Source organism: Ciconia boyciana, chromosome 9 (genome assembly GCF_034638445.1).
Source record: "Ciconia boyciana chromosome 9, ASM3463844v1, whole genome shotgun sequence".
In the NCBI taxonomy this organism is placed as follows: Eukaryota; Metazoa; Chordata; class Aves; order Ciconiiformes; family Ciconiidae; genus Ciconia; species Ciconia boyciana.
This window is the reverse complement of record NC_132942.1, coordinates 24,932,085-24,945,411: the sequence shown is the minus strand read 5'-3', so window position 1 is coordinate 24,945,411 and position 13,327 is coordinate 24,932,085. Positions and strand designations below refer to the sequence as shown.

Sequence of the window (13,327 nt, the reverse complement as noted above, 5' to 3'; positions counted from 1 at the left end):
CTGCGCTGCTGCCGGCCGCCGCGGCGAGCGCAGGCCCGGGCCGCGGCGGCCTGCGGGTCCCTGAGACGCCGCTCCCCGGGCGGGCGCTGCCCCGCGGAGCAGAGGCCTCGACCCCCCGTCCACACACACCCCCCGCTCCGCAAGGGCCTGCGGCGGAGCCGTAACCGCCTGGAGGCCGCCGCAGCGAGCCCCTCCGAGGACGCCGGGCCCCGCTGCGCCGCCCGAGCCGTGAGGCCCCGCGGGCTCCTCGGGACACTGCCCCCGGTGGGGTGCGGGGGGGGTGGGGGTGGGTGTGAGGGGAGGACTACATTTCCCAGACGCCCCTGCGCGGTGCCCCCGGTGTGCGCAGGCGCGCTGTCGCCGGCTCCTCCTCCGCCCCGCCGGCGTCGGGGGTTGCTGGGGCGGCCCAAGATGGCGGCGCGCTGGAGCAGCGAGAATGTGGTGGTGGAGTTCCGCGACGCCCAGGTCAGGGGGGCTGCCGCCGCTGCTGCCGTGAGGGCTGCTGCTCTGACCGGCCCTCGGGGGACCGCCCCGGACGGGCCCGGCCGTTCCTGTGGGGAGCGGGTGGGGGTCCCGGCCCGGGCGGGCGTCCCGGCCCGGGCGGGCTCGGCGGCCCCGCGGGGCCTTTCGCCGGCTGTGGATGGGGCTGAGCCGGTCTCGGGGCCGTTTGCGCGGAGATAATGCCTTAATTCATGAAGCACTTTACTTCTCATCTTAAATAGATCTTGTTTTTTTTTTTAACTATATTGACAGGCCTAACAGAAGATATTACTACTTCCCACACATCTTTCCTCGTTTTTTCCTCTAAGACCATTATAGCTACTTTCTCGGCTGTGATATAAATTGTTGAGTATTGCTCGATTAGCAGGAGAAGGGTTAGGTTTTTTTATAAATAGCAAAAAGGTCAGCTTTTGTTTTTGAAGTTGCTGGTTACAGTAGAATTCCCCTCAGAGTTTGCTTACTTGCTTTCTTAGAAGCTATTTTGAGAAATGTCATTTTTTAAGACTTGGGCAGTTGGTTAGCAAAGCTGGATGTGGTGGGTGAACTATGAACTACTTCATCAGGAAATGCAGAAAGGTTAAAAAAATAGATCTGGAAACTCTCATCTTCTAGCCTGTCCTCTTGTGCCGGAGCAAAGTCAGCTCAGCATTCACCATTGCAAATAGGGGCATTGAATCCTGTGTGCTACATCCAGCCTACCCTCTGTAAGCTAACAAGGCTTTTCACTGTTATATCTCAAAAGCTTTACACTGGTTGTGTTTTCCTCCTGGAAAAAACGTTAAAGCAGTCTTGTCTGCTATTGAAGATTTGCTCTCAGGAAACTGGTAATGAGATACGAAGGTATTCCTAGATCACAGATTCAAATTGCGTCTGGCTCAGGATATATGTGGCCTCCTGATTTGATTGCTTATTCATAATGACTGGTGTGTGGGAGCAGAGAGAGGAGAGAACAGGTATTTCCATCTTCTTCTCCAGCAGTTTGTTTCAGTCTCGCTGTTGTGCAGGCATATACCTTAATAGAGAGGTTAACCACTGGTATTTTGGTCACTTTGGTTTACTCTGGTGTGATCTTTCTAGAGCTGTTCTGACCTGTCTGCTTTCTCTTATGCAACCAGAGAGCTTCAGTAGCTGGGGCTGCTAGACTACTGCTTCAAGCTAAACTCATTTATATATTTGTGCTTGAGCTTTTTTTAGGAGTCTGCACGAACGTTTTTGCAGATGGGAAATCCGAGCTTGAGAAATTGAAACACCTTGGCTGTAATCATCCTGTACCAGGCTTGAGCTCTGCCTCTAGGCCATGATATCTCCAAAATTGCTACCCCAAAACCAACTTAAATGGAAACGAGTCAAAAGAGTGGGCAGCTGTTGCATTTCTGCAAGCACTGCCGTTGTCTTTGTTCACCATGCCAGAGTGTGTCATGTGAAAACTACAGCACCCAACCTATAACACTTCAGAAAATCTCTGGGTAGTTTGGGGCCAGTATTGCCTACACGTGTCATCTTTCTGTACAAGCTGACAGAGGTGGCAGTCTCTGTACTCTTCTGATTTAGATGTGACTCACAGGCTCTTGTCAGGCTGTCCGCGCTATCAAAAGGAGAGTAAAGCTCACCATGTCCAATGGTGAAATAATACCATTTGTAAAAACTCAGCGTGTAGATGGGAAGTTAGCTATGTAGGGAACTGGTCTTTCTTGCTGAGAGTTTGCAGCTCTTGAAAACCAGTATAGCCTCGGCAAATTGGGTTGGTCTGTTGCCTTTCAGGTGGAGAGAATGAAGCTAGATTCAAAACTAATGTAGGTTCAGACATGAAAAGGTGTTTTCCTTGGCTTGCCTAACAGAAATCAAGTTAAATGCCAAAGTAGACATTTGAAGTCTGAGAAGATGCTGCCTGGGCTGTGGGCTCAGAGCTGGTTTTCAAATGTGCGGTACTCCTACTGTGCTTATTCACGTAATTGTTACTCATAAACAGCGATTCTAGCTAACCTGATTGTTGTTTTAGGATAAAAACTGTTTTCAGGTTGGTTTATTCAGTTTCAACTCCCCCCTTCTGGAAGGTTGTGCTGTGAAGACTGACATATCAATATACCAAGCACATTAAATGACAGCTGTTTGGTTTTTTTCCTGTTGCCTAGATAAGACTGTAGTATTGTGGGGAACTGTTTATTGCCATAAAATGACTTTCTTTGTAACCCACCAGAGTAGCAGCCTCACATGTGAAGCTTTTTACTTCATTCTGATTACTCATTACATTTTATGATGTGCCTGGAAAAACAGTTTACCAATGTTCATTATTAAAAACAATTTGTGAGGATTTACAAGATCCTGGTGCCAACACTAGAAAAAATAAACTTGTATATCAAATTATCAATCACTTTAAATTGAGGTTTTTTCTGCCTTGAGGAAAGATGGCCACAGGTCTATGAAATAGTCAGCTGACTAGCTCTTCATCACATGTAAAAGTTCTGGTTCCAGTAATTGCTTTAGTGATCCTCATTTTAATTCCTCACAAGTGAAATGTGTATCATCTGGGAAAACTTCCTTCTCCTACTTGCCTTTTTTTTTTATAAATTTAGTAACCCACTTTGTTGTTTTGCAAGGTGCTGTGAAATCTAGGAAGCTGGAATTATTTCTTTACCATTTAGAGATTTTAAAACTGGCTTCTTATTTACAGCATTAGTTTTAGGAATAGGAAAACCTTGGCAGAAGACTGGATTTGCTACCGAGGAAAAAACAATGAAAGAGGGTTGTTCCTGGAACAGCAAAAGCAGTGAAACTCAGCTTGGTTAGGGTATAGATGTAGGCCTGAGGTTTACTGTGGACTCCTGCTGAAACTCTGCTCCTGTCTGTGGCATTTGTAGCTCTTTCCCATGTGGACTCTTGGTCTCTAGTGAAGAATGAGCCCGTGATGCTGTTTGTCCCTTAGTTGGGGTATGTGCAAGCAGGGGATGGGGCCCTGGCTGAAAAAAATAGGTTTCTGTGATGATTATTCTCCTGTCAAATCTGATTGAAATGGAGTGGGATTGCCATATTGTCTGTCTGGTTTTAGTGATGCTTATAAGTAGTAGCTGTGGGACATCCTGAAATCCTGTTACATCCATGCTGAGAGTACTTAGCAGAATCCTGAACAGCAGTAGAGAGATCCTGAGCCTTCAGAGAGGTAGCTTTGAAGATGACAGCCGTTAGTTTGAAGAATACGGGGCATATTCTGATTTTGTACTGTGAATGCTAAAAACTGCATTGAAGTCATATCTGTGTTTATGGGCCAAACAGTTCAGCTTTCCAAGTAAAACTTTCCTTTATTCTCTTGGCAATTAAATGAGATGATCGGCCAATTCCATTCTGAATGAAAAGAGGGGAAGACAATGTTCAAACAGTCTATTTTTTTTTTCTTCTTAGGGCATTTAAGTTATCTCTTAGCCTTCTTTACAAGCAATACCAAAGTAAATTCTGATGCCTCTTAGCCATCTCTCATTTTTGGAGACGAGCCATACACAAATGGTTGTACTTCTGTCTCCCAGTACATGTATAATTAAATCTGGCCCTGCAATGGAAGAGAGAGAGACTGAGAAAGCTCCTGAGCAGGAGCAGAGGCTGATTAATACGGATTATTAGAGACTGCTGATTGAAAGGCTGCAGCTGTGATTGCCATAGCAGGGAGAAGGGAGCAAGGTCTTGGTGCTTGTAATGGTGTCTGCCAAGTCTTGTCTTCAGTTTACTGTAACAAACTCTAACAAAGATGTTTTCTGTGTGCTATCCTGCACCCCAAAATCAACCGCTACACCCCATCACCCATCTGTGGTTCTTTAAGGGGATGTTACTTCTACCATCCCTGACAGATATCAGCCTTGACTCTTACCATAGCAGTTTATACCTTGAAGATGAGCTGGCAGGTTTTCCTGAACTCCTCCCCAAAGCTGTGTGTTTGGCTGAGAAGCTTACCTGACAGGTATAATTTAGTTTTGTTCTCTGTTTCTCTTTAACAGGCAACTGCGATGTCAGTGGATTGCCTGGGACAGCGCGCAGTCCTCTCAGGGTGAGTGTGACAGTCCCCATTAGAAATGTGTGACAGTCATTTCCACAAGCCAAATCAGCAACCTTCAGGCTGACCTCAGTTGAAGGGCTGATGTATTGTTTCAGAAAGGTGCAGCTGAATTCTGTTCAAGGCTTGATGAAAAGGATTCTGGGTCACATTTCCAATGGGATACAGAGTGGAAAGCAGCAACAACAGCACAATAAAATACTGGCTTTCCTGATGCACGCTTTCCCAAATCCACTTGTGGGAGGTGGAGCATCATGAAGTACTGTTTGGATTCTGCTTGAAATACAGATTAAATAATTTCCTTAGGACAAAATTTGCCCCAAATATTCCTGTGGTGTATTTGGGCAGAGGAGCCAAGGTCCTCTCCTGCTCCTCTGTTGGTTCAGTGCAGGATGATACTCAACGAGAGCAGTAGGTGCCATAGACTCCAAGCTGCCAGAGCTCCTAGGAGCGCTTGGCATTATGTAGCCATCTCCAGGGCAAGTCTTCAAACAGCTCAGCAGTTGCCTGCCCAGCTGCCGCCTTTCAGTACTAACAGCTATTCCTGTCCCACTGTCAGTGACACAAATACCACACCAATTAGGCTGTTCACTTCAAATTCAGGATCGCGTGGGTGCAGCTGACCTTTGGTCAGTCTTAGAGGAAACAGGTCCTTTGATACAACTTGGAGGCCCGCTTGCTTCCATGTAAACTCTTAGTCTGGCAGCCCTGCGCAGGAATAAGCAGCTTAGCAGCTGGTTTGGGTCTAACTTGATGCCTCTTCCTCCTTACATCTGCCCAGTTTCACAGCTTGCTTATTTGGGCCAACAGTAAGCTGGGGACAGCCTGTCTGCAATTCAGCATTGAGTCCATGGCCCTCTGCTTTTCAGGCTTCTCCTGCATGCTCAGCTGCCCTTCAAGGTTTGCCTCCTTTCTTTTAAAGCTGTGTGAGAGCCTCAGAGGGCTCAGCATCTTCACTCTTCAGAGCAGGAAGCCCTGAGGACTTTGATCTGGAAAGGTAGCAAAGATGTTTGTGTTCCTTCTCTTGGGAAAATTCACAGTGCTCAGAGCAGCTTATGCTTGCTACGCAGCTGACATATGTGATGCTGGTGTGGTTAATTATATATGGTTCAATATGTCTTGGTGCTGGCCTTCCATTAGAGTTCAGCTGGCTCACAATTATTTCTGGGCGGTTTATCTTGCTTGTAAGATGAATCACACTGTGGAGGGAATGATACCTTGCCTAGCTTTGTGGGGAGTTGGCCACATCCAGCAGGACGTATGAGCTCAGGTTTAGCATCATGCAAATATATCTCTGCAGCATATAGGGTTAGCTCAGGTAAGTAATATAACCAGACCAGTCCAGTGTTGTGTCCACCCACATTAATAAGCTGCTGCAGCTGAGCTAGCTCTGTGCAGGTGTACTTGTACTGTCTGCAGAACCAAGCCCCCCTGACAGTGTGGTGTGGAAACACGCAGCCACATAGAATCATCTTATGTTTGTCAAGGCTCATTAACTCTTGCTCAGAGCAACCTCTGCAGGCTGATGCTGGCTCCTGTGAAGCTATTGTGTTGCACTCCCAGCCCTGTGCCACCTTGGCGCTGCTGCTGCTGTGTTAGGCCAGCAAAGCGTATTTGGATGTGTTTGCACCATTTCCCAGCGTTTCCTTTTGTATCCTAGTTATCTGGGGTTTTCTGTGGTCTGAGCTACACATTGAATTTGCAAATCCTGTCTAATTTCAGTGTGTCTTTTCATACATTTTTTTTAAATGTAGCCCTTTTTGAAGTGTGTGGTCAAATGTAGTGTTCTCAGGAATAGTATTTTTATCTGTCTTGTCAAATGCTTCTCTTCTTTGGTCCTCTAGGCACAAGGCTGTGAGCTCCATGTGAGCTTGGGGTTTTGAGATCAGTCCTGTGCGATACAGCCTCTTTGTGTGTCTTGCAGCCGCCGTTTCCTCTACATAGTCAACCTGGATGCACCAAATGAGGGTCATCGAAAGATCTCCCGACAGAGCAAGTGGGACATCGGGGCAGTGCAGTGGAACCCACACGACAGCTACGCGTACTACTTTGCAGCTTCAGTAAGTTCACTCATTTAAAAGCTGTAGCTCATCATCTTCTCTGGTCTTTCATGGGTGGAATTCTACAGACTTGGGAAGGCTGTATGGAGCTGGCACAGGCATGCCCCTGCAAGTCACGTTGCAAGATCAAGGCCTAACTCTGATTTACTGCGAGGGAGGTAGTTGGCTTGATGGTTCTCAGTTATTGGTCGGTCAGTGTTGAATTTAGTTTTGCTTGCTTGTCTTTTATAAAACATCTTGGCAAATAAATTGGGCATCCAAATGGTCCTTTTCTGGAAGAAAGGGAGGATATGCTCTCTTTCGAACTTCCATTCTGTTATGAGATTTGCGCACTTATTGAATTTCTTGCTCTGTGCTGTTTTGTTTTCACGTCCCTGCCTTCCTGGTGGGATGTAGTGCACCAGGCAGTCTGTAAATAGCACTAGTCAATACTGGCTCCCCACTGTAACAATCTAGGTTTGCAGATGGGCAGGGACCGAGTCAGCAAGGAGTTCTTACTCAGTGTGTGGAGAAGTAAATAGGCTGGTCTGAAGAAGCAGTAGTGGCCATCTAAGACTTGAGTGCAGTTTTTAGCTCTGATCTTTACTCAGTCTATCATACTCCGTAGCTTGTTCATCCAGAGCCCTGAAGTTCTGCTAGCAGCAGTCTTGGCTATCAACCACAGCGCTGCAGCAACCGGCGCTAGGTGGGTGCAGACTATTCTCATGGCGAGGTGCCTTTGCTGCCATGTTGTATCTGCTTTTATAGCCTGAGAGTCCTGGAATAGCTGGGTTTTGAAAGTTTTCATCTATTTTTTTGAGAAAACACTTAGCTAAAGGTGGTTTCCTGGGATTTTTGTTCCTTTTGCTTCCTGGACTGGCTACGATTGAAATTAAAGGCAGTCTTAAAAGTGGACCAATGTTGCCAGTTAAGAGCCTTTGCTTGTTTGCTCTCTGACATTGCCCATCCTGTCTCCTCCCAGCTCTGGTACATGACTGACATCTTAAAGGTGCCTTCACCAGCTGTCTGCTTCTGAGTGGAGAGTTAGTAAAACTTGCAAAAACGTGTTCTTCAGTGCCGCTTCTGGATACAGTCTGTGAAAATCAAAACCAAATAAGGAAATGTGCTGTGCAGGCCACAAGTAGAACAGGAAAGCTTCTTTTCAAACACACTCTGAAGGCAATATCCAGTGATTGGTTAATGCTGATCTGAGCAGGACCCTGCTGCAAAGGGGAGCTGTGCCCATCTGAGCACTCCTGTTTCTTGCTGCCCTCAGTGGATGCAGGAACCCATCTTGTTCCAGACTGAAATGAGGTGTAGTTGGCATCAAACCTTGCTGCTCCCATTTATAAATGAAGATACTAAGATGCTCTGGTGATTTAGACATAGTTGCTAACACGCATCAGGTGAGGAATCCCCAAGATGAGATCAAGCAGCATTTCCAGTTTGGGTCAGAAATGCCTCCTTTCCAGCCATCTCATAGTTGGCTAGCATTTTGGTGCTGATGCAGTACATCCCTGTCCTAGGACTAGAATTTAGCCTGTCTTGTTTAGAAGTGGAGAGCAGATTTACAGCATGTGCTCATGTCTGTGTATCCCAGGTCAGGTCTGCAGGCAGTGTGGATGTGTTTGAGGGCCATACCTAAGGGGGAAAAGATGCACTGGGAAGCTAAATCAGCTTGGATTGAGCACTGTGAAAATGTGATTTGCTGCTTCTGGACTCAAGTTGGCCATCAGTCCCCCATGAATTTGCTGTTGAGGTTGTCATATGTTCAGGTATACCATGTAAGTGTTGTAGACAGCTCTGAGGGTGCTATCCCTCTGCATCCCTGTGGATGGAAAGGGAGTGTAAAAGGCTACCATCCTGTTTGCCAACAGCTTCACCTGGTTTGCAGTGCCAGTAATTGGAAGTGGTGCAGGCAGAGGGGAAGTCTGCCCTTGTGTTAAGGGCTTCTTATTTTTCTAGCTTCTTTCCAGAAGAGCTGAAACATGTCCTCTTGCTGTGCTTGGCTGTGTCTCCCCTCTGGCTCAAGCACATTTCTGGGGACTCCTAAGCTGTTGTTTCAGAAATGCCATTGTTTTCCATCCTAGATCCTTGTTATTTCTTTTGTGTGGTCGCAAATGCTTGAACAAGAGGGTGATTAAATTGTTGGAAGCATATGCTGATACTTATCACAAGAAGCACATTTTTTAGAAAATCATGCTGGGAGGAGCTGTCATTCTCCCACACCTGGTGCTACAGGCAACACTTTCCATGTGAGATGCCCCTCTAAGAGTCTGAGAAACTTCTGGTGATCCTTATCTTGTAGCATCAACTCTGGAGTCCTGGATAAATCCCATTGGGTAATTTCACTCTACCCCCTTAAATCCTTCTGTCAATGAGAAACATGCAAGGAGTTTTCCTTGCCCCGAGCTCTTGTGCAGCCCTGCTGTGAGCTATTAGAGAAATACCACATATTATTGCTGAGTTGGGAGGAGACCTTCCATTTCAGGGAAGGCTGGAGTGTTTTATCCATCTGCAAGTTGAAATTCATATCAAGCAGCTTTGGGGTAAAAAAATGAAAAATACCACCACAAAAACCTGTCACAAAAAATGTAAAATAAGTCTTTTCTCTATTATCTTTTCCCTCATCTACCTGTAAGTTTGAAAACAAGCGGCTAATGCAGATCAAATTTTGAAGTCATGTTATTTCTGTTTTTGCAAAATCAACACGGATTTCCAGTCATGGCCCAAAACCCACTGTGCTTGGTGCTGTATATGCACACAAAAAGGCAATTCCTGCCCCAGAAAGGTTAGAGTTGGCCTGGGCTGAAGTGAACCTTGATTGAGACAGAACATGAACTTAAAGCACAAGAACTAGTTTCAAGTAACTTTGTGTGTGGCTGCATTTGGGGGAGGATTTATTCCTGGAATGAGTGAGGAAGCCCTAAATAATGTTTTCATTGATTCATCTGGTTTGCTCCTGTGATTTACAATTAGTGATAAGCACTTAAGGCTTTTTTTCCTGGGCTGGCAAGGACAGAAGTACCCTTGAGGAGGTGACCTCGAAGCCATGAGACTATTGTTCATGTTTGGCAATGGCCCTGATTATCCCAGAAGGGAGTCGAGGGAGAGTTGAGGAGGACCAGTGGTGATCCATCATCCCCCTCACTGAAAACTCCAGTTGTGAATCTGAGCAGACTGGCAGGGTATTCCTGCAGAGAGAACTTGGCTGCCTGTTGCCTGCAGTTACAGCATGTTGTTAGGAAATAAAAGCTCTGAGAACATAATTTCGTGGAAACATTTTGCAATGTGATTTTTTTTTTTTCTCCCATTCTTGTTTATCTCCATTTTTAAGTGGATGTAATTGAAGTATAAGTTTTTGGGAGTCCTTGCAGCCTGTAGGTTCATCTTTGCTCTCCTGCTTTGGGCAAGGACTTTGCAAACTACAGTGTGACTCATTGGTAACTGAGGTTACCAAAGAGAAGGCAACCTCGTCCTGACACATGAATTCCTGTCCTACCTTGTTTGCCTGACACTGTCTCCTTTCTTCCATCTAATTTCAGAGCAATCAGCGAGTTGACCTATATAAGTGGAAGGAAGGTAATGGTGAAGTTTGCACATCACTGCAAGGGCACACACGTGTAATCAGGTGAGGAGCAAGCGATGCTGCAGACTGCTGGGTGGAAAACGATGGGTTGTTTCATAGAAGGTGAATGTTTCGGTCCTGGCCCCTCTCAGGCTCTGCTCTGAGCCTGTTCTTACTCACTTTTCTGGGCTGTACTGGCTGCCCCTCTGTCTTGCCTTCCCATTTGGAGACAACATCAGATGTGAAGCTGCTCACCCTCTCGTGGTTCCCCCCAGTATATCAACTTAGCCTTTGATGGCTCCAGTGTCATTGCCTTAGGCTGCTGTCCTTGTAATGAACAGCAACCATCATCTGGGAAACAGATAGCAGCATGTTTGTTAAATTGAATCCCAGCTGTGTTTCTGTGTGATAGCAACTTAATTAAAGCAGGTAATCCTAAAGATCAAGTTCAGTGTGTTACGGTGGTGCAGGGGAGATTTCTGCCTCTGGTTTTAGGGGTGTACTTTAGTGCTGGGCTGGAAATGCAGGTGAAGGACTGTTTTTACTCCAGCTCCTGACTGTGGAAAGTAATTGCAGCCCTTGAAATGGCTGGCTGGAGGCTGTTTGTGTCCCAGGTGCACCTGGTGAGCCCAACAGGAAGGCATCCCAGAGTGAGGGGTTGATTCCAAGAATGCATGGTAACTGGGAACTTGCTGAGACAGTGTCCCTTTTGCTGTGGAGAAAAGAGCACACCCATGATAGCTGTAAAGTTCAGGGTTAGGAGGATGCTTCACTGGAATTTACTTAGAAGGATTTCATTGCTTCTTGGAATTTACTTAGAGAAATGATTAAGATCTTGCTTTTTACTTAAAAAGTTTCAGTAGATGTCATGGAGTGGCCGTGAATTTCTCAGAGAAATGTAGTGGGGGCTTGTGAGAAGTTGTTGCAAACCATGTGCGCTTTTCTTTGCTGACCTACTATGATTTTCCATTTCCAGCGACTTGGACTGGGCAGTGTTTGAGCCAGACCTGCTGGTCACCAGTTCTGTTGACACATACATCTACATCTGGGACATCAAGTAAGAATCAGTATGTTTCTGCACTGCAGGGAAATCTTTGGATTCCTTTCCATAATTAGCAGCTTGCAGGGCAAAGCATGCACTGATGGGTGCTGCTCTTCAGCTGTGCTTGCAGGGGCTTCATCTACTTCCCATAATCTCAAAGATGGCGTCTGTTCCCCTATTTTCAAGCCAGTTCAGAGTCAATGAAGGGCAGTAGAGTTGGTACGGTTAAGCCACAATCATGCTCCTGTTTTGAAAAAATACCGATTGGCTTCACTCCCTGCCCACTTCACATCTTTCCTCGGGAGCTGTTCCTGGAGTCCAAGGGTGTTCCTCAACCTGTTGGGTTTTTTAGGTGAGTGAATGAGCACCATTTCATGATCCTGCAGCCATTTTCCATTAATTTCAGTGATTGTTGCTGGCTCTCCCTCAGTAGTGGGAAGACTGGCAGTGGTATTCAGGAACCTTTTCCTGTTCATGCCTTCCCTTGCTTCCTGGTGCTTTCTATCACGAGTAATTTCAGGGTAACAGATCTTTCCAAACCCACTAATATTATAACCCTGCATTTTACACCTGAGAAGCAAGGAGCTGGCACTGGGACTGCAGGGTTCTCTTGCTGGCTGTACAGCAACTCTTTATGACTCCCGGCAAGTCACTTTGTTCCTCTCTGCCTCCCTTGCTCAGTTATAATAGGAGGATAATTATATAACTCCACTGCACCAGGCTACCCTGAGGCTTGTTTAGCTCCTATGAAGCACTTAGATCCTTGGTTAAATGGTGCTTAAGAATGGCAATATATTATTAATGTGTAATTAAAAGACATAGAGAGACAATAACTGCTGGTTGTGTTTTCCTGTGATACTATCTTAGTGCCAAGCAAAAAACAGAGTTCTCTGAAGGGTGTTATCAGAAGCCCTGCTTTAACTCTATTGTGCCCTTCCATCATTTTGTGTCTGCCTGTATCACTTGTCCAGAAATGCTTGCTTAAGCAATCTCTGACTACAGCCTCTACATCCCACTTGGGCTAGTAAGATCTCTGCTGGGGTAGTGAGGTCCTGGGGCTGCTGGCCTCCAGCAAATGAACATCCTGATGAAGCAGCTGTCTCTAATGACATGCTAGGGAGGTAGCCCTGCAGTAGGGGTAGCTGGAAATTCCCCACTTAATTTTTCATACAAAATAACTTTCTGTTTAGGCAGAAATTCTTAGAGGAAGAGGTGCCGTCCATTCCAGAAAATGTTCTGCTTTTCAGCAAACACAAAAAGCTGTAGACAATATTCTTCATTTTCACTGGCATTTTTCGTGAAAGGGCAGGTGTCTTCCTGAGGAGCAAGGTCAAAGAGCAAATTATTGCCTTGATCCGTGTCCTGGCTGCTAGGAGTTGTCATGGTGCCGCACTGGCTTCTACCACTGCAGAATTTGGTCTGTAGAGTCTGCACACAGTTGGGCTTATTTCCTGCTAATTTTGTTGTTATATGCTAGACGTGAAGTCTTTGCTCTGAAGTCACTGCTCCATCTGCCTTGAATCAGGGTCTGCAAAGGCTTGACAAACACATCAATGGCTTTTGTCAAGTTTTTCCACAGCTCTGTTTGTTCCTTTTAATCCTCCTGGGAAAGGCTGTTTTGTTGCTTCCTGCAGCAACCCTTTGTGAGCCCAGTGTTTCCTTGCCTGTCCAGTTGCAACATGCCACACTTTGTATGTGTTTCTCCTCCCTGTTGGAGTTGAAGGGGGATGGAGCCCCTTCAACTCCATCCTGTGTCCTAAACTTGCTGCTGTATGTGGTGGCAAGCCAGAATGGCTGTTGTCCTCCAGCTGGTCACCTCTTTCTTTATTCTGTTTAACGTGGTGTATTTTGGTAAGCAGAAGGCACATTAGCTCTCAAGAGGCAGCAATAAAATTAGTCCTGGAATAGCAAGGAGCTCACTGGGGAGGCTGGACCTGCTGGGCTACGCTGTGGGTGCTCATATTAGCCATGTTGTGTTCCAGAGACACCAGGAAGCCTACAGTCTCCCTCTCGGCGGTCGGTAAGTATGACGTGTGTGTGTGACGTAGGCATTAAACGAGCCTATTGTTGTATGCCCCTGCTGTTATTCCTCCCTCCCTTTGTGCTTCAAGGCTGAACATGGCAGAGTACAGAAGTGC

The 13,327-nt window shown here is 46.3% G+C and overlaps 1 protein-coding gene across 6 annotated transcripts in view; it reads left to right on the top strand.

The window, feature by feature from the left end:
* The first annotated feature begins 289 nt into the window (after positions 1–289).
* Positions 290–13,327, top strand: part of WDR59 (WD repeat domain 59) — a 50,055-nt gene continuing 37,017 nt past the window's right edge. Inside the window, exons 1-7 of one of the 6 annotated variants that reach the window (XR_012044231.1) lie at positions 290–465; positions 4,485–4,534; positions 6,465–6,600; positions 10,125–10,210; positions 11,124–11,204; positions 11,380–11,541; positions 13,172–13,209. Coding sequence is in view for 5 of the 6 variants with exons in the window: in XM_072873818.1 (XP_072729919.1) it covers positions 412–465; positions 4,485–4,534; positions 6,465–6,600; positions 10,125–10,210; positions 11,124–11,204; positions 11,380–11,541; positions 13,172–13,209 (607 nt within the window). In the remaining variant the exon portion in view is untranslated. Of the gene's footprint in view, positions 466–4,484; positions 4,535–6,464; positions 6,601–10,124; positions 10,211–11,123; positions 11,205–11,374; positions 11,542–13,171; positions 13,210–13,327 lie in introns of those variants that run through there. The other 5 variants (XM_072873818.1, XM_072873815.1, XM_072873817.1 and 2 more) reach the window with 5 other exon arrangements.